The sequence below is a fragment of the Geotrypetes seraphini genome, chromosome 3 (genome assembly GCF_902459505.1).
Source record: "Geotrypetes seraphini chromosome 3, aGeoSer1.1, whole genome shotgun sequence".
Classification (NCBI taxonomy): Eukaryota; Metazoa; Chordata; class Amphibia; order Gymnophiona; family Dermophiidae; genus Geotrypetes; species Geotrypetes seraphini.
Genome location: NC_047086.1, coordinates 142,519,248 through 142,546,291, shown reverse-complemented (window position 1 = coordinate 142,546,291; position 27,044 = coordinate 142,519,248). Strand labels below are relative to the sequence as shown.

Genomic DNA, 27,044 nt, shown 5'->3' with positions numbered 1-27,044 from the left:
GTCTCGCTGCGTCTTGTCAGGTAGAAACTGATGTTTTAGCCATTTTATGGATTAAAAAGAGAGACTAATTGACTTTCTTGCCAAAATTCAATTTTCTGACCAACTGACTTTCCTGCCAAACGAAAGATTTCACAGGTTTCCTTAAACATTTGGTAAGGGAAAGAATTCACATATAGAGGTCTGTCAAACAAATTTGTCCTAGGTCTTTGTGAAAAATAGGTGAAAAGGTGACTTGAAGCTTCTAGTTGATGTTGACCAAGAGTTGATGAAAAAGATTTATAAGAGGTTCTGCAGAGTTCGTATATAGGACATGAAACATTATACATAATATTTTGAAGCTAATACATGCATTGATAAGTAGTCAGTGTAGCCTGTTGAAGTAAGGCAAAATGGAATCAAATTTTTTTTAGTTTGAATATTAGTCTTATTGCTGTGTTTTGTATCAATTATAGCTTGTGGATGAGAGAAGTGTTAATTCCAGCATAGAGAGAGTTACAATAGTCTAATTTTGACAGCACCAGCATTTGTTTTAGTATGGCAAAATGGTGATCATGGAAGAATGGTCTGATCAGTCTTAACAGTCTCATGTTGTAGAATCTTTTTTCCATAGGTTGGAGATTTGGGATTCATAGGATAAGGTGGAGTCGAATATGACTGAATATTTTTGAGGTTTTTTCGATGTCTAGAGTGGTTCCTGAGTATAGTATGATGGTTGTGGGGGGTGTTTGAAAGGCACTGTGAAACCATGGTACTTTGGTTTATGTTGTATTTAGTTTGAGTTTGAATGTAGTGCAAGTATATATTTTGTAAATGCTATCACATATACTCTAAGAGGTGTCAGTAGAGTTGCATTTGATTGGTGTCACCTGCATAAGACAGGAGACATTCATTGTTGTTGAAGCTGATGTGGCCCAGGGAACTCTTGAAATGGTTAAAAAGTATTGGGGAGAAGAGATCCTTGGAGAGTGCCACAGAATGATTGCCAGCTTCTGGAAAGTACTCCATCTTTGCAGATAAGGTAATTCCTATTCTATAAGAGGTCTCTGAGCCAGTTTAGTACAGTGTCCCTATTCTATAAGAGGTCTCTGAGCCAGTTTAGTACAGTGTCCTCAATGCCTATTTCATTTAGTTTGGTTAAGAGGAGGTGGTGATTGACAGAATCAAAGGCAGCTGATATATCAGATAAGAGTAGGACTGCTTGATGTCCTACACTTAAGGTTTGTTTGATTTTGGTGGTTAAGATTAACAGAAGAAGTTCTGTGCTGTGTGCGGAAGGTAATTGTAAGGGATGGAGACAGGAGTATTTTTCAATACAGATGCAGAGTTGTACTGCCTGCTTAATATCAAACCTGATAGAATGTCCATTTTTATATCCATCATATCCATTAAGCTTCTTGATGACTTTTGCTGCTTGATAACATTATCTTCTACTCCTTCCTCCACTGGTCCCATACAGTTCACAATTTCAGAGGCCACTGCCATCTTGGACCTACATGAAGGGCTATGCGCATTCTCTATATTCACCCTGGTGAGTATACTTTGTACAGTGAGTATTTTTTGCACTGGTAAGACTCCAATTTTTGCCTTGTGGTCATTATTATTTCTAGTTAAGGGAGGATGCCAAAATCAAGGGGATTGCAACACAATTAAGGGTGCTTCATTACAATAGCACCACAGTCCTGATGGACTTTCACTCTCCCCCATCCTACCACATCAGTGATATCACATCCTCTTCTAAACGGTTATGTTTTTATGATTAATGCACTCCTTATGTCCTGTACAGGCTCTGGACCCTTCAAAATCAACCCCTTCAAGACTGACACCTTCAATGTAGACAGACTAGACTGATGAATCAAAGCTATGAACCTCTCTTCTTTGTCATCTGTAGCTACAGATAATACTAAGTGGTTTTGTAATCATGCCCCGATACACCAAGCACCAGTTCTGAGCATTCACTTGTTATATTTTTGTCACATCAACCACACCTTTTAAAGCTGCTGGAACTTTCTTTTGGGACGTGCCACAGAAAAATATAAGTGTAGTAACATCAAAACAACTCTGCTGTGAAAAAAGGTCTCAATTGGGTCACCCATCTGTCAGAAAAAGAAGGCATAGCATGATCATGCAAAAATTCCTTGAAAGTTAACTTAGAATGCTAACGGGAAAGAGTTTTGTATGCAACAAAATATGAAAGAATGTAAACTTAAAGTTTATGCAAAAGTACATGACAGCAGGTCATACTAGCTCAGTGAAAACTCAGACTGAGGAGCTATCAAAAGGCAGGAAATGGCACAAATGCACAGTTAGTCTCAAAAGACTTCCAGAACTTTTCTAGCTGGAAAGATTTTTTCCTACTCCTTCGCCAATATGTGGCCAATACTGCATGAAGTTACCTATCTGTAAGAACTGTTTATCCATGGACAAGCAGGATACTGATATCATCTTTATTTGGTTTATTGATCTTCATATTACATGCTCAAGTAATATAACATCAAACTATTTGATTAAGAACTCCAATTAAATGCCACCAATAATCCACTGATCTTTCCATAGGTAGAGCATAATTTCACATAATGATCCCTAAAAAAAGGGGGGAAAATGGAAAACCCCTTAATATAATGAAGGGCTTCACCATTTTCCAATATCATACCAAGGTCTACAACTATAAGCCAACAAATCTTGGCCATGAGAAACACCTGAATGATAGGCAGTTTGTAACTACAATGTTTGGTGGTGACATTTTGCTCTATTTTTACATACCAATGGCTCTGGAAAGGTTGAGACCTCCATTCACTCGGCCATCCATGGTGACCTTTCCTCCTGCATTTTTGATCCTAGCCAGCTCTAGCTCATCTTCAGGCTTGTGGTCATAGGACATATCAAGGGCCTTTCCACCCTCTGACACTACACAGCGCGAGTCCCCAGCATTGGCCACGATTAACTGTTTACCACGGATAAGTGCCACCACAGCAGTTGTTCCACTATCAGACCCAGGCTGAAATTGAAAGAGAAAAGGGTTTCAAAAATAACATATGCAGAGATGGATTTAACAGCAGAATTGGTAGCAATGATAATTATACTAAAGCTAGTGAAATATAATGCATGATGCTCTACCTACTGCACCCTAGGTTACCTTAAAATAGGTGAAAAAAGCATACCTCTTCCTTCCCTTCCATCCCTGGCAACATCATTTCTTCATCTTCTTCAGCTTCTCCGCTATCCTCCTCTTCATTATCTATCTCTTCACTGCTATAATCATCTTCCTCACTGTATTCCTACCAAAGAAAATTATGCCCAGTGATTAAATGTATTCTTCATTCAACAGCAGCTAGTCCACAAATCAAGTTTACAGCATGTAAAATTCTAGACTGTTAGTAACTAAAATAAAGATTGTGTAAGACTGAGATCCTCCTGAATGCCATACTGTATTATTCAGAGCAGAATTATTTTTTACAGTGAACATTTTAACATTTTCTTAAATTGTTTTTCTTCTGCAATATAAATATAAGTACTTAGAGTAAAATTAATTAGACTATATATAGATATAGATAGATACATATACAGTATATATTATATATTGGCTTGAAACTGTCATACAGTGCTGGTTATTTATTCTCTTTTAACTCGGAGATTTGTAATTATTCTATTTATGTTGTTAATTGATGAATCGTGTATTTGGGACTTTGCAAACTTTAGAAACCAAAAGATTTAGAGTGATATCCAGTCATTTTTAATAGTTATCAAAAAAGGCAAGTTATGGATGATGTTTTAAATTTAAATGAAGGGAAGTCAAGTGATGACATGACTCTGAGAAGTTGAGTAGACCAGTGGGTCCCAACCCTGTCCTGGAGGAACACCAGGCCAATTGGGTTTTCAGGCTAGCCCTAATAAATATGCATGAAGCAAATTTGCATGCCTATCACTTCCATCATATGCAAATCTCTCTCATGCATATTCATTAGGGCTAGCCTGAAAACCCGATTGGCCTGGTGTTCCTCCAGGACAGGGTTGGGAATCACTGGAGTAGACCACTCAGCTCCATTCCTATTCTCTCCAAATTCATCCATTCAGAAGACTCTTTCTTGGAGATTTGAAGGTTCTAGTTGAGAAAGATACCTTTACTATTCTAGAAATAAGTAAGTCAAGCTGTCCTGCACATTCACCAATCATGCAAGAAAAGCCATGGTGTACATCTGAAGATAAAGCCATCACAAACAGATGAGTGGAGCTGCCCTAGACACCAAAGACTGTGTTGCACTAAGCAAGCAAATGGACCGCTGCACCAATAACACAAGCAGAACCATGGTCTACATCCGAAGATAGAGCTGTGGCAAACAGGCAATTGGATTCACCCTAAACACCAAAGACGGCCCTGAGCAAAGCAGTCAAGCAGAGAGCTGTGCTCTACATCTGAAGATGGAGTTGTGGCAAACAGGCAAATTGAGCCATGGTCTATCTCTAAGAATGGAACTATGCCAAACAGGTCAGCAGAGCCTTGCTCTATAGCCAAGAATGGAACCAAGTAGATCCACGATCTATTTCCAAAGAAGAAGCTATGTCAGAAAGTTAAATGGGGCCACGCTCAGCAACCAAAGATGGAAGCGTGCCAAAGGGAACTGTGCAGTGGGATGTCTTTTTAAAATGCTATGGAAAGACAAGGAGTGCACATGGGTAAGAGAGGCCAAGATAATAGATTCGGCCAGCTCTCCATCTCCCACGGCAGGAGCAGCTTGGCATAGATGACAGAGATAGTGGCAGAGGTTACAGCGATAGTGGATACATCCCTCTGTGGCCAACTTTCAACAAATTTTGGAGAAGCTAAACGGCATGGATGACAGTATGGAAGGAATAAGCCAGAATCTTCATGAGGTAGCAAACCGCATGTGGAGTGTGTGATGCAGGAAAACAAGCAATTGAAGGTACAAATAGAAACTCTGGAGGAGAAAACAGATAATATTGAAACTAGACATCAAAGGAACAATTTACAGTTAGTTGGTCTCCCCAAATTAATCCTCGAGGTCAAGTTGGTTTATTGAAAGCATGGCTTCTCTAATGTTTAAGGATCCAGAGTAATGTGAGGCCTATCCATATTGAACGAGCTCCTAGACTTGGGGCCACAGAGAGAGGTTAAATAGAGACCAAGTGGTTATTTTTCATCTCAACTATGCTCATAAAGAAGAAATTCTCTGTGCACTGTAGAGGACATACATTGGTACATAGTATGTGATGATCTTAAGGTGGCCAAACAGGTTGAAAAGGCGATAGCAAAAGCTAGAAGAATGCTTGTGTGCATAGGAAGAGAGGAATGGCCAGTAGGAAAAAGGAGGTATTGATGCTCCTGTGTAAGACTCTAGTGAGACTTCATTCAGAATATTGTGTGCAGTTCTGGAGACTGCACCTTCAAAAAGATAAACAGGATAGAGTCAGAGAAAGGCTACTAAAATTGTTGATGGTCTATGTCACAAGGCATATGGGGACAGACTTAAAGATCTCAATATGTATACTTTGGAGGAAAGCCAAAACAGAGGAGATATGATAGAGACATTTAAATACCTATGTGGCATAAATACGCATAAGGCAAGTCTCTTTCAATTGAAAGAGCACTCCAGAGTGAGAGGGCATAGAATAAGGTTAGGAGGTGATAGGTTCAGGAGTAATCTAAGGAAATACTTTTTTACCGAAAGGGTGGTAGATGTGTGTGGTATAGTCCCCCGGTAGTGGTGGAGTAATCTAAGGAAATACTTTTTTACCAAAAGAGTGGTAGATGCGCGTGGCATAGTCTCCCGGTAGTGGAGTAATCTAAGGAAATACTTTTTTACAGAAAGGGTGGTAGATGTGTGGTGAAGACAAAGACTGTGGTGAAGACAAAGACTGTGACTGAATTCAAGAAAGTGTGGGACAGGCATGTGGAATCTCTTAGGGAGAATGAGGGAATAGTGGATGCTGTGGATGGGCAGACTAGATAGCCCATTTGGCTTTTACCTGCCATAATGTTTCTATATTGGGAGTAAAAGATCCTTTGTTTTCAGGATTATTCCAATAAAGATTCTGGAAGTGTACGTAAAGAATTTACTCTTGTGAGTATATGACTAGTGAAAACAAATCTTAAATTTGTGTTATATCCTGCTAAACTTAGAATCACTTATATAAGTAACTCTATAGAACACACTTCAGTTTGAGATGGATAACCTGGACATAATGGACTAACTTGTGTATGCTGGACATTACAGACCCTTTAATGCATATTTTCCCACAGCCTAAAAACAGCCTTCCTTTACAAGCTAACCAGATAGAATGGCCTGTACCTTGCTATCTGTGAACATATGTATTCTTTGAAATGCTAACCCTGCTGCCCTTTGCTACAAAGTTCCTGTCTCCGTTCCCTGCTGGGAGGATACTTCTCCAAGGTTCTGTGGCCATTGTTCATTTGTGCTGAGTTGTTATCAGTGTTGTATGACATATGCAAGGCACCCTGGAAAGCCATAAACCACCCACAATAAACAACCCCTGATGGAAGAAGAGGGAGTAGAGACGTGGGGGCCTGGAACCAAGAAAGAACTTTTAAAACACAGGCACGGCTAGGGCTGGAATGTCACCCTTGCAACTTTGTTTCAACTTCCTGTATAAGATTGTCTACAAGGCCGCCATCCTGAAGATGTACAGTGTTGTAAAACCACAAATCAGCATCTGCAAGGTGATAAGGATTCCAGACATTGAGGAAGAAAGTTCACGAAGTGCCCTCTGTTTCTGCTCAGGCCCCCCTCCTGGGGGGGAGTGAGAGAGGCGTGGACTGGGGGGGGAATAGTTAGGTACACATTTTTGTACCAATAGGGAGGTACATGACCAGAGTTCGGGGATGTGCTTTTTGGAACAAAGAAAAAATTTCTCTATATAAAAATCCATGCATCACAGGTAAAACCAGAGAGATGCACTTGCGTATGCCAGCGGGGATGTGCTAGCCCCCTGTTCGGCAATCAGTGTAAGTTCTACTCTCCATTGCATATTCTGAACTGACAATATAATATTTCTTCTGCTAATGTCTTTATACTAACAATAAAAATATTGTCTGTTTGGAAAATATAATGCTGTCTCGTAGTCATTCCAATGAGGTAAAATAAGTGGCATTACTTCAAGTTGAAGCTGCTCAAGCATTATTTGCACGCCAATCCTCTTTCCTGCCCCTACTCCTTCAACGTGAGCAGGGAGGGGTAATTTGCATAGCGTTCCAGGCCACACACCAACCTTCTTCCCCGCTTCTACTCCTTCACCATAAGCAAGGAGGAGTAATTTGCATAGCATTTGTGGCGCGCGGCCTCGAATGCTATGCAAATTACCCCTCCCTGCTCAAGGTGAAGTAGGGGCGGGAAAGAGGGTTGACGCACAGCCTGAAACACTATGCACCGTCAGGTGAAGGAAAAGGGGAGGGTAAGCAGCGGAGGTAAGGCCCTGCCTGTCGCGAGGGCCACGGTGGGCGACAGGCTGCAACATCAACACTATGCACCGTCAGGTGAAGGAGAAGGGGCGGGTAAGCAGCGGAAGTAAGGCCCCACCCATCGCGAGGGCCCCTGTGGGCGGCAGGCTACAATATCAAAGTTATATCAGGCAGGTTTACCTTAAACAGAAGCCCAACAAAACAGATTTTCAAGTTTTCAGCAGTATATTAGGATTCAGCATTCTGGAGGGCACAATTAGCTTCTGCGTTAACAGTTATGAATCCCAAAGAAGAGAACGGGAAATGCACCAGGAAGATGGATATGTAGGGAATATTCATCTTCCCACCATTAAACTGGATTTGACAAAAAAGCACAATTCTACCTGATACATTGTGAAATGGGATTGGGGCAAGTAATTAACCCTTTTGCATTTATTGGTCTACAAGAGAGACTACTGTGATTGTGAGTATAGCACTCCCCAATATGCTGAGCAAATCAGTCAAAAGCTACCAAATGGAAAACTCATAGAGACCCTGGCTCTGGACACCGAGGGTGGGGACAGAAAAGGACCTTGAGGAGTGGCAGGAAAGCAGACTTGAATCAAAAGGGAGGGGGAAGACTAGAGAGGATGCTGGACTAGAGAGGAGAAACACTCTGAACCAAGGAGAGAGAGATTCTAGGCCCTGGGGAGGGGGAAGACAAAGAGAGTGAGAGAGACAGAAAGACCTGGATCAAAGGTGGGAGGACTCAAAATGTTAGCAGAAGGAAGATAGAGAGAGAGAAAAACCAGAAACAAAGGGGAGGCAAAAGAGAGGGGGGACAGATGTTGGACTTGGGGGTGTATAGAGGGAAGAGAGAGAGATTGCAGAGAGGTGGAAAGATTCTGTACCAGACAGGAAGGGAGAGAGAGAGAGAGGCAGAGAAACACCTGGAATAAAGGAGAACAAATGCTGGACATTGGATAGGGCGGGGTGTTGTAAGCAGAAGAAAGACAGAGACACAGAGGCCAAAGGGGTAAGACAGGAGGCAGATGCTGGACTATGGGAGATGCAGACTGAAGAGACGGGGAGGGGGGGAGGAAGAGACCCTGAGGTAGAAGAGAGAGATGCAAGATCATAACAGAGGAGGTAGAGAGAGGGAGACCTGTTGTCAATAGGGGTGAAGGAGAGAGAAAGAAAAGTTAGAGTCATGGAGGGACAGAGAGAGATGTTGGTTGGGGAAGGAAATGAAGTCTGGAGGAGAGGAAGCATGCAGGAGGCAGAAAGAAAAAAAATGTTGGATGCACAGTCAGAAGAAAGTCCAACCAGAAACTAATTAAATCACCAGACAACAACGGTAGGAAAAATTATTTTATTTTCAATTTAATGAATTTATAATCTGTTGTCTATATTTTGCACTATATTTTCTACTTTTCTATAGTTGTTACTGAGATGACATTGCATATTTTAAAGTCATCTGCCTTGACCGCTTTGAAAAATAAAACAAATATAAATGATAATTAACATTTTCTCTGCAAACAGTATATTTTGTGTTTTTTTTTTATTTTGTGGTTACCGTTATGAATTAATAAGATTATATTGTGTGTACATGAAAAATGAATGGAAGAAATTGCATTACAATTAGTACTATTATAATGGGGGTGGGGTCAGGGACGGAGCTTGGACTGAGGTACTCAGTTGGTATTTGTTAGACTTAGGGGGTACTTGGCTTGAAGAAGTTAGGAAACATTGGTATTAGAGAATGACACGGTGGTTGTTACCTGCGGCTAGCCGCGAGTAGCCGTGGGTAACCCACCAAAACGGGGAAAGAAAAAATAGTAGTCGCTGCGGGGACAGGGACAAGGCCATTCACCGCCCCGTGGAGCAGTAAATGGTCTTGTCCCCGCAGTGAGGCAATCAAGGATCACGCGGTCCAGCAGCCTCCACCCGCCCAATCGCAGCGTTCAGCCATCTCCTTCCCTCCACCTCACCTTATATGCAGAGTTTGCCGGCTTTCTTTTTCGCCCAGCCGCATGTGTTCAAAAAGCTGCGCACACGCGCCTGCTTGAGTTGTTCAATCTTCTCCTCTGCTGCAACTTCCTGTTTCCAGTTGCGTCAGAGCAGAAGATTGAACAACTGAGCAGCCACGCGTGCATGGCTTTTTGAACGCATGCGGCTGGGTGATAAAGAAAGCCGGCAAACTCTGCATATAAGGTGAGGTGGAGGGAGGAAGCTGAAAGAACGCTGCAATTGGGCGGGAGGGGGCTGCTGGACCACACGATCGCGCATGTTACCGGCTCACACTAGGAAGGAGGGAGTGAAAGGGAAAGAGATTCTGGGCCAAGGGGATGAAGAGGGAGAGAAAGAAACCCACAGCAGGAAAGAAAGGGGAGGACAGGCAGGTGAGTCAGATGCTGGAAGCAGGGTGGGGGAAGAAAGAGGGAAAGAAGCTAGATGGGGTTGAAGAGAAGAGACACATTGGTGTGGAAGAGGAAGATAGGAGAAATCTGGACACAGGAAGATAACAGAAAGAGGGGAAATTATGTGCATGGGACATAGGGACAGAGACATAAAGGGGACATGCCATGGGGATGGTATATGAACACGGGGGGGGGGGGCAATGCCAGATACACAGGGGAGATATTAGAAATGGGGAAAATAGGAACACAGAAGCAATATTGTTTGGGGACCAAGCTCGCAGGCTCCAGCGGCTTGCACAAATTACATTGTAACGTGCCACGAAAGTAAGAGGGAGGGAGGTAGATAGATAGGCCGCGCGAGAGGAGCTGAAGGGTGGTAGACAGGAACAGATGGTAAAGGAGGGAGGGAAGGGTGGTGGTGGAAAGGAATAGAACAGACATTGAAGGAGGGTAGAGAGGAACAGACCCTGAAGGGAAATGTGGAACACAGAGTGGGGTGAAGACGCTGGAAGGGAAGAAGACAGATGCCAGACTATGGGGGAGCGGAGGGAAGAAGATGGATGCTAGACCAATTGGGGGGGGGGGGTGAAGGGAGAGGCACAGTAACAGCAAATGGAAGACGCAGAGAGAAGATACACAGTGGATGGAAGGAATTGAATCAGAAGATGAGGAAAGCAGAAACCAGACAACAAAGGTAGAAAAAAAAATTCTATTTATTTTCTTTTTTTTGCTTTAGGATAAAGTAGTATATTAGTTGTGTTGATAAAAATTTATAAGCAAAGCCCTGCCAGCTGAACATCTTTCTCTAGTTCAGCAGCCAGAACTTTGATTTATAAGGAAGGAATAAGCTAAATATTGCAGTACTAAGGCTTATATGGATGCTGCGGGGACGGTGACAGGGCGGTGAATGGGATGGCAGTGACGGTGACGTGAAGGGGATGGCGGTGATGGTGATGGGGCGGTGAAGGGAATAGCGGTGACAGGGCAGTGAAGGGGCCGGTGGGCCGGGGACGGGGCAGTGACGGGGACAGATTTTTTCCCCGTGTCATTCTCTAATTGGTATCTAGGTGACTACCGTATTTTCACGCATATAACGCGCGCGTTATACGCGTTTTTACCTACCGCGCATACCCCTCGCGCGTTATATGCGTGAGCGCGGTATACAAAAGTTTTAAAACATAGTTCCCACCCCCGCCCGACTCACCCCCCCAGCAGGACCGCTCGCACCCCCATCCCGAACGACCGCTCGCACGCGCTCCCACCCGCACCCGCATCCACGATCGGAGCAAGAGGGAGCCCAAGCCCTCTTGCCCGGCCGACTCCCCGACGTCCGATACATCCCCCCCCCCCCGGCAGGACCACTCGCACCCCCACCCCGAAGGACCGCCGACTTCCCGACAATATCGGGCCAGAAGGGAGCCCAAACCCTCCTGGCCACGGCGACCCCCTAACCCCACCCCGCACTACATTACGGGCAGGAGGGATCCCAGGCCCTCCTGCCCTCGACGCAAACCCCCCTCCCTCCAACGATCGCCCCCCCCCAAGAACCTCCGACCGCCCCCCCCAGCCGACCCGCGACCCCCCTGGCGACCCCCACGACCCCCCACCCCCCTTCCCCGTACCTTTGGTAGTTGGGCCAGAAGGGAGCCCAAACCCTCCTGGCCACGGCGACCCCCTACCCCCACCCCGCACTACATTACGGGCAGGAGGGATCCCAGGCCCTCCTGCCCTCGACGCAAACCCCCCCCCCCCCCAACGTCCGCCCCCCCCCAAGAACCTCCGACCGCCCCCCAGCCGACCCGCGATCCCCCTGGCGACCCCCACGACCCCCCCACCCCCCTTCCCCGTACCTTTGGTAGTTGGCCGGACAGACGGGAGCCAAACCCGCCTGTCCGGCAGGCAGCCAACGAAGGAATGAGGCCGGATTGGCCCATCCATCCTAAAGCTCCGCCTACTGGTGGGACCTAAGGCGCGTGGGCCAATCAGAATAGGCCCTGGAGCCTTAGGTCCCACCTGGGGGCGCGGCCTGAGGCACATGGGCCCATGTGCCTCAGGCCGCGCCCCCAGGTGGGACCTAAGGCTCCAGGGCCTATTCTGATTGGCCCACGCGCCTTAGGCCCCACCAGTAGGCGGAGCTTTAGGATGGATGGGCCAATCCGGCCTCATTCCTTCGTTGGCTGCCTGCCGGAAAGGCGGGTTTGGCTCCCGTCTGTCCGGCCAACTACCAAAGGTACGGGGAAGGGGGGTGGGGGGGTCGTGGGGGTCGCCAGGGGGGTCGCGGGTCGGCTGGGGGGGCGGTCGGAGGTTCTTGGGGGGGGCGGTCGTTGGGGGGGAGGGGGGTTTGCGTCGAGGGCAGGAGGGCCTGGGATCCCTCCTGCCCGTAATGTAGTGCGGGGTGGGGTTAGGGGGTCGCCGTGGCCAGGAGGGTTTGGGCTCCCTTCTGGCCCAACTACCAAAGGTACGGGGAAGGGGGGTGGGGGGGTCGTGGGGGTCGTCAGGGGGATCGCGGGTCGGCTGGGGGGCGGTCGGAGGTTCTTGGGGGGGCGCGGTCGTTGGGGGGAGGGGGGTTTGCGTCGAGGGCAGGAGGGCCTGGGATCCCTCCTGCCCGTAATGTAGTGCGGGGTGGGGTTAGGGGGTCGCCGTGGCCAGGAGGATTTGGGCTCCCTCCTGGCCCGATATTGTTGGGGAGTCGGCGGTCCTTCGGGGGGAGGGATGTATCGGACGTCGGGGGGGGGGGGCATCAGGCTTTCAGGATGGGGACAGACCCTCAAGGGGGGACAGTGCACGGAAGTCAGGGGGGGTGAACGGAGAGTCGGGACAGCGCACGGAAAGTCAGGGCAGTGCACGGAAGTCAGGGGGGGGTGAACGGAGAGTCGGGACAGCGCACGGAAAGTTAGGGCAGTGCACGGAAGTCAGGGGGGGTGAACGGAGAGTCGGGACAGCGCACGGAGAGGCGGGGCAGTGCACGGAAGTCAGGGGGGGTGAACGGAGAGTCGGGCAGCATGCGCGGTATAATCGTGAGCGCGTTATACCAAAGTTTTTGTGCTTATCATCGTGATTTCTGCGCGCTATACACGTGTGCGCGTTTTATACGGGTGCGTGTTATTTGCGTGAAAATACGGTAGTATGGAGTTCACTCAGTAAAGGTCCCTTTTACAAAGCCACAGTAGCGATTCTCCCATGGCAAATGCACCAAAGTCCATCCAATTCCTATGGGCTTCAGTGCATTCAGTGCATTTGCTGTGGCAGAATTGCTATCGCAGCTTTGTATAAGGAGCCCTAAGGCAGGAACTATTGTCTCTGCTGTGTCTTAAAACACAGATTGCCGGGGATGCAAAGCATTAACTGATTCAACATGAGTTTGAAGTTGGTTAAATACCACTCTCAAGTATGGTAGTTTTGAAAGAAATGGAAGGTTTGATATTGGTCAGTAGTTATTCGGAACAAGAGGATCTGCATTACTTTTTATTAAGGGTGGCTTAAATGCTACTGGAACACTGCCTAAGTGTAAAACCTTAAAAAAGAAAGTCATATTGAGCATTGGAAATTAATTAATAACAATTAACTAATAAAAATAGTGCACATTTAGGGGTCTTTTAACTAAGATGCGCTAGCCGTTTTAGCGCACACCAAATGCTAACATATCCATAAACTATAATGGACACGTTAGCGTTTAGCGTACAATAAAATGGCTAGCACGCCTTAGTAAAAGGACCTTTAAATTTTCCCCATCCCACCCGGCTATTTTTTCGTGCCACCCGGCTGGAAAAAATTTCTAGGGAGAACACTGTTAAGGATGTGAATCTCCTGGCTTCCCTCTCTCCTTGATGTATATGCTCGCTATCATTATGACTTAGTTTTGCTGGGAGGGGCATCTCTGATGTGAATGAGAGAATTTTTACATGGAGATCCAGTGTGTTCTTTTTTTTTATCCTGAAGAAGTGAAGGGTATTAGTTTACATCATTATAATAAGTATAGGAGTTTTCTCCATTGATTCTAGATTTTCTCTGTTCTATGTGTATCTAGTTGATATGTTTTGGGGTTTTGATTAACATTTGACACAGAGTAATTACTCTGGAGAAGGATGCATGTAAGTTTATTTCTTGTTTCAAGTTTGCTGAGTAAATGGGGAGGGTGGGGGAGGATTACGGTGTGACTATACCAAGGAATGGACAGAACTCAAAGGGTTGGGTTTGAGGAGGGAAGGGTGATTTATTTTTTTAAGGGATTGGGGCAGGGGGAGAAAGGTTTATGGGGTTGATTGAAGAGGCTTCAGGATAGTAAAGGTTGTGGCTCGGAGCTGTGATGTAATACAGGCTATGAGGGATGGATGGGGGAACTGGAGGCAGGGATGGTCTCTCCATTGGCTGACAGAAAATATTGACATACAAATGGAGAAGTCTGAGGGAGTAATGACTTCTTTAAAAGTCTTGTCCTGGAATGTGGGAGGGGTATCTTCACCTGTGAAATTTTACAAAATACTTCAAGTAGAGAATGACACAGGGAAAAAAATCTGTCTCTGTCACTGGACCACCGTCCCCTTCACTACCCCATCCCCGCCATCTCCTTCACTGCCCCGTCCCCGCAGTATCCACCTTTCCGTCTCACCACCTCACTGTCCTTCGGCACCCCTTGCGTGGTCCATGCATCTCCCTCTCCCTTACTTTCTTGGCGCATTTTAAGGTTTCAGAGTACTTGTTGAAAACCGCCAGAGCCTACATGCATTGTGTGCATTTGTGGGCGGAAGCTTCTCCTCTGATGCAACCGGACGATGTGTCAGAGGAGAAGCTTCTGCTTCTACCCACACACGCACACGATGCACGTAGGCTCCGGCAGCTTTCAACAAGTACTCTGAAACCTTAAAACGCGCCACAAAGGTACGGGGGGGGGGGGGAGGGAGGGAGATAGTTTCATAGGAAGGAGGCTGAGCGCATTCCCTCCCTTAACTGCGGGGACAAGGCCATTCACCGCTCCATAAGGCGGTGGATGGCCTTGTCCCCGTACCTGCAGTGAGCACCTTTCCCCCCTCCACCGTTTTGGCGGCTACTCACTGTGGGTAACATCCACTGTATCATTCTCTAACTTCAAGCTCTTAATAGGAAAAAAAATAACAGCATTATTACAAGAAACATATTTGACTTCAGAGGAACACGAAACACTCAAGATGGTGGGTTACATTAAGATCCCAACCTTAACAAGGAAAGAAGGAACGATTATCTTATTCCAAAAAGGTTTACGCATAATAGCAAATCTTACTATAGCTCATCATCCAAATATTTTATATAATATATGTGCCCCCAATAAGTATTCCAAAAACTTCTATAGAACTTTTTCAGCCCAATTACAACAATTTAAGGGTCTCTCTCTATGATTCTTGCAGAGGACTTTAATGGGGTCATTGATCCAAATTTAGATAGCACACATAATGGGGAGGGAGAGACATGGTAGATCACACAAAGGACCTTCCTGTTTTGTATGATACATTAAAGGTTGTGAATACATGAATGGTTCTTCACCCTACAGAAAAGGATTTTACTCATATTTTCAGAGCTTATTCTATATCTTCTAGAACAGAATACATATCCTTTTCTTATGTTATTTATGCAGTTATAGGCCCTTTAGAAATTTCAGATCATGCTATGATTTGGATTTCCTTGGGCCTGGGAGGCAAAAAAGTGGGAAGACATCAGAGATTTCTGCTAGATTTGTATCAGGACCCAAAATTTTTAATTATATTGGGGAAAAAAGTAGAGTGAGTTTCAACATATAATCAGGCTCATGCTGCAGATGAAATACTTTCTTGGCAACACCTAAAGTAGTGATGAGGGGTGAGATAATTGCCTTTTCCAACCATAAGAAGAAACACTGATTGAGATATTTTGAGAAGCAACTTCACAGAGAAAGAAGCCAATATAGGGTAGCTCCTACCCCAAGTACCGTATTTTTTGCTCCATAAGACACACCCTAAATTTAGAGGAGGAAAACAAGAAAAAAAACATTCTGAACCAAATTCTCCCTTCCAGGCTCTGCACCCAACCCCACACTCCTTGCTAGGTTCTGCACCCTGTCCCCCCCTCTGGTGGTGTAGTGGTAGGCAGGGACAGGGCACAGTTGTCAAGGCAGATGACTTTTTAAAATATGCAATGTCACCTCAGTAACAACTATAGAAAAATAGACAAATATAGTGCAAAATATAGACAGCAGATATAAATTCTCAAAACTGACATATTTTGATCACTAAATTGAAAATAAAATCATTTCTCCTACCTTTGGTTGTCTGGTGATTTCTTTCTTTCCTTCCTCAGGCTCAAAAATTGTCCCTTCCTTCCTTCCTCCTATGTTCCCCTCACTGTCTTCCAGCCTTTGTTCTCTTCCCCCCCCCACACACACTTGGGCCCAACAATTACCAGTATTCCTTCCTTCCTCCCTCCCTCCTATGTTTCCCTCATTGCCTTCCAGCAGGCATGGTTAGAGCTACAGCCTCAGCACTCTGAGGTTGTGGGTTTAAATCCTGCACTGCTCCTTGTGATCCTGGGCAAGTCACGCAATCCTCCATTGCCCGAGGTACATTAGATTGTGAGCCAACTGGGACAGATAGGGAAAATGCTTGAGCCCCCGATTGTAAACCGCCTAGATAACCTTGATAGGCAGTATATAAGCACCTAAATTAAATTTTTAAAAAATAAAGAGAGGGGAAATATAATAGAGACCTATGTTGCATAAATACGCATGAAGCAAGTCTCTTTCAACTGAAAGGAAACTCCAGAGTGAGAGGGCATGATATGAAAAGAGGTGATAGACTCAGGAGTAATCTAAGGAAATACTTTTTTATAGAAAGGGTGGCAGATGACTGGAATAGTCTCCAGTTTTGGTGGTGGAGACAAAGATTGTGTCTGAATTCAAGAAAGCGTGGAACAGGCATGTGGGATCTCTTAGCGAAAGGAAGAGATAGTGGATGCTGCAGATGGGCAGGCTTGTCCTTTATCTGCCATCATGTTTCTTTGTTTCAAAGAAGGACTCAACAGGGATGCTCATTATGTCCACTTGTATTTGTTTTGAGGTTGGAGCCACTTATTAGGGACATTCTGGCAAATGAAATTAAAGGGGTGAGAGTGGGGACAGGGGAATTGAAAATATCAGCGTTTGCCGATGATTTATTACTGCATTTGACAGATCCACATACTTCACGTCCTATACTACTAGAAAAGTATGATTGAATATGGCAATTTTTTCAGGATTTAAATTAAACACACACATATCTCAGGCAACGGCCACAGATAATGCCATTTAAAGACAGTGAAGAGGGATATTTACTCATAAGTGGGCTCAAAATAGCTTTAGTTACTTGGAGGGTCTTTTTTGATAGTGTGTTTAAAGTCCAATTCAGACGTCCTGAGAAGTTTGTTCAAAATCCGGATGCCAAAAATATTCATTTTAGAAACTGCTAGATGTCCATCTTTTTTTCCCCCGAAAATTGAGATTTCATCTAAATTGGCTAGAAAAGAGTTGTTTATGCAACAAGCTCTGTATTATGGAAACTCAAATAAAGCGGGAACAGTATTGGCTAACTATCTCAAAGCAAAAAAAAAAAAAAAGGAAAGGAAAGATTGTAGCTATTAATGATGAGAATGGGGTAACTCAATCTCAAATTGGAAATATTTTAAAGCAATTTTTAACATATTATAAAGCTTTATATTCTTCCGAGCTCTATTAAAAAAAAGAACTTGATGGGTTAGATTTTTTAAAATTAATTAAAGGGGGGATTTAGTTTATTAGATCTCCGAGTATATAATTTGGCATGTGGCTTGCGACAGGTTCGGGATTGTTGTCCTTTTTGACTTTTTCGGTGGACAGGAACTTTTTGTTGCCCTTCTCCGGATTGTTTTTGTTGCATGCCCCCTCTGCCCAGCTAGACTATTTTCAGCGGGGTCCTATATGTGCATTATTTGGCAAATGCTTTGTAAACGCTTGGGTATCAATTTTAGTGTCTCTCCTATGTCTTGTGGGGAATTTGCACTTTAGTCCGGGTAGCGATACTCGTGTTTTTCAGGTGTGGCATACTCATGGGATTCGTATGTTGGGGGATGTTCTTAACGACCAGGAGAATCTTCTTTCCACTGCTGAGCTGGCGTCTTTATATGGGTTAGATGACGCAGCTTTTCTCCGATGCTCTGTTGGGCAACGACTGTTGGTATCCAAGGTTCTCTTTTTAGCTAAGAAGGCTATTTTGGCTTCCTGGCGGGCGCCGCATGCTCCCTCTCTCTCTCAGTGGCATTTGTCACTCTATGATTTAGCTCTTTTGGAACGATGAGCTGCGGGGATGCATGTTGAGAGCCTTTGGACTAAATTTCAGGATGTGTGGGAGGGGTACTGGCTGTCCCTTCCGCATCGAGAGAGGAGTATGTTGTTAAATTGTTACCATCTTGGGATGCGAGGCCCCTGCAGGGGGGTAGGGTGCTGCCTCTCCCAGTACACAGTTCGCCCCTGGGGTTTCTTTCCCCGGTCTTAGCTGGGGAATTCCACCTTCTTTTCTTGGCTCCTTTTCTTCTACTTATCTAGGGTGTGCTTTTCTTAGCTTTTTCTTTTACTTTCTTTGATTTTGTCTCTCTCTCTACTCTCTTGGTCTTGATTGATTACCACACAGGTCTGAGGGTAGGGGGGTTGGGTGGGTTGGGATGTTGGGGGTTTTCGTCTCTGCACTCTGTTATTTGGTTGTTCTGTTTCATGTTGGGGTGGGTTGTGGTGGGTCATTTTCAAAATCATGTATTGGGTGGGCAGAATAGATGGGCCGTGGCCCTTATCTGCCGTCTATTTCTATGTTTCTATGTTTCTATTGGGCATGTTCTGACCTTTTGCCATCTGTTTACTGCTGTTTTGTTGCTTTGTGTTTGTAGCCTACCCTGTTTGGGCGGAAGATCTGGCTTTGCGGATGTGTTTTTGCTCTTTATTGTTCTGTATGTTGTTGGTTTTGCCCAATAAAGAAATATACATTTAAAAAAAAAAAAATTAATTAAAGGTCCAAAAATTCCCAAGCATATTAAAAAATCCCTTGATATGCCTATATCTTTGAAAGAAATACAAATAGCTTTGAAGACCCTTAGAAGGTGACAGAATTCAAAAAAGTGCAGGATGAACACAGAGGATCTCTAATTAGAATATGAATAGCCAGGCTTTTACAGTCTGAATCTCACAAATGGGATGGTTTGGATAGGTTGGAGTGAGCTTCTATGGCAACTCCAGCAGTTGGAACCTAAGGACAGTAACGGGTGAACTTCTACAGTCTATGGCCCAGAAATAACAAAGAAAAAAAGACATTTTAATGTAATCATGAAATTGTAAAGCATGTAATTATAGGTAAGACTGGATGGACCATTCAGATCTTTATCTGCTGTCATTTACTATATATAACTGTCTTCTAGAAGCATTTATAGAACTAAAAACAGCAGAAAACATGAAATTGAAAACTGGAGTCAACAAAAGTTGTCTTTTGGAAGCACTAAAGGGACAATTCTATAAATGGCACTAAAAGTTAGGCACTGAAAATCTCTGTGCTAAGACATTATATTTTAACAGCATCTTGGCGCCCAAATTCCATTATAACAGAGCATAAATTGGCATGTAAAATGTAGGTGTAGATGTTAGCACCTACATTTTGGCACTTATGCACACAACTCACAGTATTCTATAAAAGTTTTAGGCATGATTCTATAAGATAGCACCCAACTGCTGTTTACCCCACACTTTGGTGCTTAACTTCCATTTTAGCACCAAAGGTTAGACACCTAATTGGAGCCCAATTTATGACACACTATATGGAATTAGGGGATATGTTTTTTACCTCACTATCTTCTTCTTCCTCCTCCTCCTCTTCTTCTTCTTCCTCTTCCTCTTCTTCTTCAGCCTCATCTGATTCATCCTCGCTATCCTCAAAGAATTTGGACTTTGTGGCACGTTGCGTCTTCCTCGTGGAAGAACAAGAGGGTCCCGCTTCTCCTGTGGAAGAAGAGACTACTGACTTATTTCCGACTATGTCTTTCTCTTCAATGGAGCTGTTCTCAGCACTGCTGCCTCCAGACTTGCAGATGTCTGAGCTTGAGGATATCCCAGTGGCTTGTTCCTCTATCTTCCCATTTTTATTTTCCTGATCGCCTGCTGCACCCTCAGGGTCCACCTCACCATTGATATTTAGCTGTCTTTCCTTTTTCTCCTCATTGCTGGTGTTTTTCTGATCACCAGCATGCAAGACAACCTTATTCTTCAAGTTTTTGGCGTTTTGTCCATAACGTGTCAGTAGCTCCTCAATAGTCATTGTGGCTTCCTCGTGCAGAAGGGCAGTTTCCTCATGGTCAACTAAGACACAAACATGACAGTTACAGACAGAAAAAGAAAAAAGAAGCCAGATTTCTTCTAATTAATTATTCTAATCTAGTAAACCAAAAAACAAATAAACAAACCCATGCATATGTAAACAATTCCATAGCTGTAAACAAAATCATTTCCTTCCTAATCTCAAAGGAAAGATTATTTTAAGTTCTCGTAAACCGTGTCGAGCTCTATTCTCATGGAGATGATGTGGTATATAAACTTAAGGTTTAGATTAGATTAGATTAGTTTCTTACCTTAGTAATCTTCTTTCTAGTAGATAGATCCTCTATTCCTGAACCTGTGGGTACTCAATACCTTCTCGTGAAAATTTGTGTAGAGAGCCTCATTAGCATTCTTTGCTCCGCCTCCTATCCCTCTCAGCTGACCTCCAGTTCCTCAGTTTCTACTAAAGCAGATGGTCAGCCCTGGAAAGGAAACAGAGTAGGGAGGGGCATGGTGATGTTCCCCAAGAAACATGTCAGTTCTGCTCATATCATCAATATATAACAGATAAAACAAAACTTACCTTTTTACAATATATAACAAGAAGAAAACAAACAAGTCACCAACCTGAGCACAACCTCCACTACAAGTGTGGAAGATTCTACAAATACCCCCTAGATCACAGGTGTCAAAGTCGGTCCTCGAGGGCCGGAATCCAGTCGGGTTTTCAGGATTTCCCCAATGAATATGCATGAGATCTATGTGCATGCACTGCTTTCAATGCATATTCATTGGGGAAATCCTGAAAACCCGACTGGATTACGGCCCTCGAGGAGGGACTTTGACACCCCTGCCCTAGATTATGCAACATGGCAGTCACATCCACCATCCTTATCAAGGCTGGATAAAGGAAAGAAACAAGAAGTCCGGATTCTCCAGCACATTCAAGGCAGTAAGCAGGCAAATAAACATCAGACAGGGTGGGCTTCAGGAATAGAGAATGTCTGTCTACTAGAAAGAATACAGAGGTAAGAACCTAATCTTTCCTTCTACTGCAACATACACCCTTTTCCTGAACCTTTGGGACATATCAAAGCAAACCCCTGAGTTTAGGCTGGGACAGATGAGCCTGCTATCAGAACTGAAGATCCAAATGTGGAGCCCTGTTTGGCCTCCACATCCACACTGTAAAACTTCGTAAACGTATAAAGAGAGGACCATGTGGTCACTCTACAGATTTCTTCTGGGGACACCACTGAAGAATTCCGCCCATGAGGAAGTAAATCTTCTAGAATGTGTTTTCCACTTCCAATGTAGGCTGAAGAAATGGCTATACAGATCCATCTTGAAATAGTTCCATTCAAGGTTGGTTGGTCTTCACAGGCAGCCCCCGCCAGTACAAAAGGATGATCCACCAGTCAAAATTCATTTGTAACCTAGATACTGCAGAAAGTGTCTGCGGACATCCAACAATTTAAATGCCTGATCACTCATTCCTGATCTTGAGTAAAGGCAGGCAAACACACTTCTTGGTTAATGTGGAAGCTGGAAACCACTATCTATAATAAAAATGGGATGTGCATAAGACCCCGCCTGAATCCAAAATTCTGAGGAAGGGAGCTCTGCAGGACAAAGCCTGCAGTTCCAATACCAGTTGGGCTCAGATAACAGCCACCAAAAATACTGTTATGATGGTACAGTCCATCAGAGAAGCTTGATCTAGAGGTTCATAGGGTGCTCTAGTCAGGGGCCTGTAGGACCAGATTAAGACACCATGCTGGAAAAGGCTGTTGTATTGGAGGACGGAGGTGCAAAGTATCCTTCCAAAAAAAAACAACAAAAAAAAACAAAACACCTGGCCACATCTGGATGTGCTGCTACAGTGCTCTTACTAATTCTAGGTCCAAAACACGAGAGCCCCACAATCTGAACTTTCAAGTAGTCAACTGCTAGGCCTTTTTCCAGACCTTCTGCAGGAATGTGAGCACCATTGAAATCAGTGCAGAATTTGGGTCTTCACTCCTCTGAGCACAACAAGCTTGGAAACACTTCCAGGTTTTCACATACGCGGCTAGAGTCATTTTCTTTCTACATCTTAGAAGGGTGGACACCACTTTGTCCAAGTAGCCGTTGAATGCTAGCGAAGTATGTTCAAGAATCATGCAGTAAGACCAAAGCATTCTGGATCCTGTAGGGCAATTGGGCCCTGTGAGCATTCATGGATGACATGGAAGTCTGAGACCTTGGTCCTTTTGCAGATAGACCAGGGCCAAAATACACTAAACTTTATGATTATCTAATGATCATCGCTAAACCAATTGAACTCTCATCCTTCTCGAAAATGACAAGGTCCAAACCACAATCAACCTAGATATAAACGCAATCAAATACCCCATCCAAACCACCATAAAACTACTTGGCATGACCATAGACAGACGCGGCACTATGCAACCGCAAATAAATAAAACAATTCAGAAATCATTCACAATCATGAGAAATCTGAGACAAGTCCGAAAATTCTTTGAAAGAACACAATTCCAACTTATAGTACAATCCCTAATACTAGGTATATTGGACTACTGCAACATCCTCTTCCTTCCTTGCCCTGCAACGACGATTAGACAACTCCAAACAATCCAAAATACAGCTTTGAGACTCATCTATTCATTGAGAAAACATGATCACATCACTGAAGCCTTCATCAACTCACATTGGCTTCCAATCCAAGAAAGAATCCAATTCAAATTCTACTGCATATTATTTAAAACCCTACACGGAGACAGCCCATCATACTTGAACAATCGCCTCATCCAAGCACCCACTACCAGACACAGAAAAAACGCACTCCCCATTCATACCCCCCCCCAATCAAGGAAGTAAAAAGAACAAAACTACACGACGGCCTCCTAGCCACTCGAGCCGCAAGGCTGGACAACCAGATCTCCAACCTTCTGATGACCACCCCAGACTATAGGACGTTCAGAAAAGAAATAAAAACCATACTTTTCAAGAAATTCCTGAAGCAGCAATAACATCACGACCTCTTAGTAACTCTAAAACTGACATTAGATCTACCCATTACCGCACTAATAATAACAAAAGAACCTCCACTGTGACCACCTATTAATTCTTTTACAAACCACCTCACCCACAACAACCCGTTAAATGTTTATAAGATCTACAACTTACCTCTCTAGCTAATCATTGTAACTCTGCTTTTTTTAAATTAACCTTTTGTAATCCGCCTTGAACCGCAAGGTAATGGCGGAATAGAAATCCCTAATGTAATGTAATGTAATGTAATATGTTAGACTCTCATATATTAGAAGACTGTTAAAAACTTATCTTTTTGTATTGGCATACTCTTAATTGCTTTTTTCAATCAGGGGATATTTAGTAACATATTGGTATGAACATGGGAGAGAGATTTGTAGATTTGCGATTGCTGCTTTTATAATTGTACTTTAAGTTTTATAAACTATTTTCTATTTTAATTAGAATTTACTCTGTAATTTATTATTTTCTTTTACTTTCCTATTGATTATGACGTTCTTTTCTTTTTTGTTTAGTACTAAGTAAACCACTATGATGTATTGAATAGCGGTCTATAAATACTAATAAACAAACAAACTTAATTTGCCAACCCAATGTACAGAATGGCTCACCATGTACTTTTCCATGCATTCTTAAACTCTGCCTTTGCCCTGCACACATAGAAACATAACAGCAGATAAAGGCCAAATGGCCCTTCTAGTCTGCCCATTCACAGTAACCATTATCTCTTTCTCTCTCTGAGAGATCCCACATGCCTATCCCAGGCCCTCTTGAATTCAGACATAGTCTCTGTTTCCACCACCTCTTCCGGGAGACTGTTCCATGGATCTACCACCCTTTCTGTAAAAAAAAGTATTTCCTTAGATTACTCCGGAGCCTATCAACTCTTAATTTCATCCTATGCCCTCTCATAGCAGAGTTTCCTTTCAAATGAAAGAGACTCGACTCATGCACATTTATTATTACGTAGGTATTTAAATGCCTATCATATCTCCCCTCTCCTGCCTTTCCTCCAAAGTATACAAATTGAGATCTTTAAGTCAGTTCCCATATGCTTTATCACAAAGACCACATACCATTTTAGTAGCCTTCCTCTGGACCGACTCCATAAGAACACAAGTAATGCCTCTGCTGGGTCAGACCAGAGGTCCATCATGCCCAGCAATCCGCTCATGCGGTGGCCCATCAGGTCCAGGACCTGTATAGTAATCCTCTATCTATACCCTTCTATCCCCTTTTCCTTCAGGAAATCATCCAATCCCTTCTTGAATCCCAAAACCGTACTCTGTCCTATCACACCCTCTGGAAGTGCATTCCAGGTGTCCACCACCCTCTGCGTGAAGAAGAACTTCCTAGCATTGGTTCTGAATCTGTCCCCTTTTAATTTTTCCGAATGCCCTCTCGTTCTTGTAGTTTGACGAATCTGTCCCTCTCCACTTTCTCTATGCCCTTCATGATCTTGTAAGTCTCTATCATATCCCCTCTAAGTCTCCGCTTCTCCAGGGAAAAGAGCCCCAGTTTCTCCAATCTTTCAGTGTATGAAAGGTTTTCCATACCTTTTATCAAGCGTGTCGCTCTCTTCTGAACCCTCTTGAGTATCGCCATATCCTTCTTTAGGTACGGCGACCAATATTGGATGCAGTATTTCAGATGCGGGCGTACCATCGCCCGATACAACAGCAGGATAACTTATTTCGTTCTGGTTGTAATACCCTTTTTGATTATACCTAGCATGCTATTCGTTTTCTTAGCGGCCATTGTGCACTGTGCCGACGGCTTCATTGCTTTGTCCACTATTACCCCCAAGTCCTTTTCTTGGGTACTCTCACTTAATGACAGCCCTCCCATCGTGTAGCTGTAGTTCAAGTTCAAGTTCAAGTTTTATTACCATTTGATGAATCGCCTATACAAACTTTCTAAGCGATGAACAGTTTTATAAAAAACAACAATTTAGAGGACAAATAGCTTTAAAACACAAGTAAAAAGCTAATATACTTATAACACTTAACAAATTTCATCATACATGTGGATTAAGGACAGACATGATATAAGAGGATAGGAGGGGAAAAGTTACAATTCTCTCAGGTAGAAAAAACATAAAAGAGGAAAGAACAAGAGGAAGTGAAAAATTGAATTCTGGATTAAGTAACAGGTCTCAGAATTTAATTGTTAAAAGCATCATTAAATAAGAAAGTTTTTAGAAGTTTTTTAAAGGAAATAAGATCTTTTTCTTTTCTGATATAGAGTGGCAATGAATTCCACAATTGTGGAGCTATAACAGAAAACATGTCATCTCTTCTTGTGCCCACAATTTTCAAGGAAGGGTTTCTATCTCCTACATGCAAGACTTTACATTTCTCTACCATCTCGTCACCCACTCCCCTAGTTTGTTCAGGTCCCTTTGTAAATCATCTTCGCAGTCTTCTATAGTCCTAGCCCCACTAAATGGTTTGGTGTCGTCTGTGAATTTTATTACTTCGCACTTCGTCCCTGTTTCTAGATCATTTATAAATACATTGAATAGCAGCAGTCCAAGAACCGACCCCTGCGGAACACCACTCGTGACCCTCCTCCAGTCCAAGTAGTGGCCCTTCACTCCTACCCTCTGCTTCCTACCTGCCAACCAATTCTTGATCCATCTGTGTACGTCTCCTTCCACCCCATGGTTCTTCAGTTTTCGAAGAAGGTGCAGCCTCTAGAATTGTACACAATATTCCAAATGAGATCTCACCAGAGTCTTGTACAGATGCATCAATACCTCCTTTTTCCTACTGGTCATACCTCTCCCTATGCAACCTAGCATCCTTCTAGCTTTCGCCGTTACCTTTTCAACCTGTTTGGCCACCTTAAGATCATCACATAGAATCACACCCAAGTCCCGCTCTTCCATCATGCACATAAGTTCTTTATCCCTTAAAACTACCGTTCCCTCGGGTTTTTGCAGCCCAAATGCATGACCTTGCATTTCTTAGCATTAAATTTTAGCTGCCAAATTTCAGACCATTCTTCAAGCTTTGTCAGATCTTTCTTCATGTTGTTCACACCATCCTGGGTGTCTACTCTATTGCAGATTTTGATATTATCCGCAAAGAGGCAAATCTTACCCAACAACCCTTCAGCAATCTAATATAACAAAGAGCTAGCCGCGCATGCGCACTCCTATTTGTGTGTTCCTTGCGTGTAGGTCTGTGGCCGAAGGAGTGCGCATGCGCGCTAATATGTCACCAGCCTATCGCCTCCACAAGCCTGACGACGATCTCCATTCCTCCTGCCGCCGATCTCCGTTCCTCCTTTGCTGCCCACCCCCTTCTCTTCCCGCGGGCCCGAATGGCGATTCCAGCAGCGTGTGCATCAGTCTTCACACGCTGCTTCGGGCCCTTCTACTGCCCTGATTTGCTCTGCCGTGTCTCTGATGATGTCATCAGGGACGTGCCAGAGTAAATCAGGGCAGTAGAAGGGCCCGTAGCAGCGTGTGGAGACTGATGCAAGCGCTGCTGGAATCACCACCTTTGTAGTCCGGACCGCGGGAAGGGAAAAGGGGGGGGGGGGTATAGGAAACGCTAATGCTGCTGCACAGGGAACTGGTGGGGGGGGGAGGGAAATGGGGGGGAGGGAATGCTGCTTTGGACAGACAGACAGAGAGAGGAAGGGAAACACAAAGAAAATAAGAAAGACACAGGGGCAGGTGCACAGGGAACTGGTATGGGGGGAGGGAAATGGAGGGGGATGGAATGCTGTTTTGGACAGACAGACAGAGGGAGGAAGGGAGACAGAAAGAAAAGAAGAAAGACACAGGGGCAGGGAGATACACAGAAAGACAGACAGGCAAAGGGGGCCAGGGACAGAGACA

The 27,044-nt window shown here is 44.2% G+C and overlaps 1 protein-coding gene across 4 annotated transcripts in view; it reads right to left on the bottom strand.

Annotated features, from left to right (window-relative positions):
• PPM1G (protein phosphatase, Mg2+/Mn2+ dependent 1G) overlaps window positions 1–27,044 on the bottom strand; it is a 168,353-nt gene that overhangs the window by 72,372 nt on the left and 68,937 nt on the right. For all 4 annotated transcript variants that reach the window (XM_033936167.1, XM_033936169.1, XM_033936171.1 and 1 more), the window contains exons 5-7: window positions 19,671–20,182; window positions 3,159–3,275; window positions 2,761–2,995 (exon numbers count right to left, since the gene is read on the bottom strand). In XM_033936167.1, the coding sequence (XP_033792058.1) occupies window positions 2,761–2,995; window positions 3,159–3,275; window positions 19,671–20,182 (864 nt within the window). The remainder of the gene's footprint in view (window positions 1–2,760; window positions 2,996–3,158; window positions 3,276–19,670; window positions 20,183–27,044) is intronic.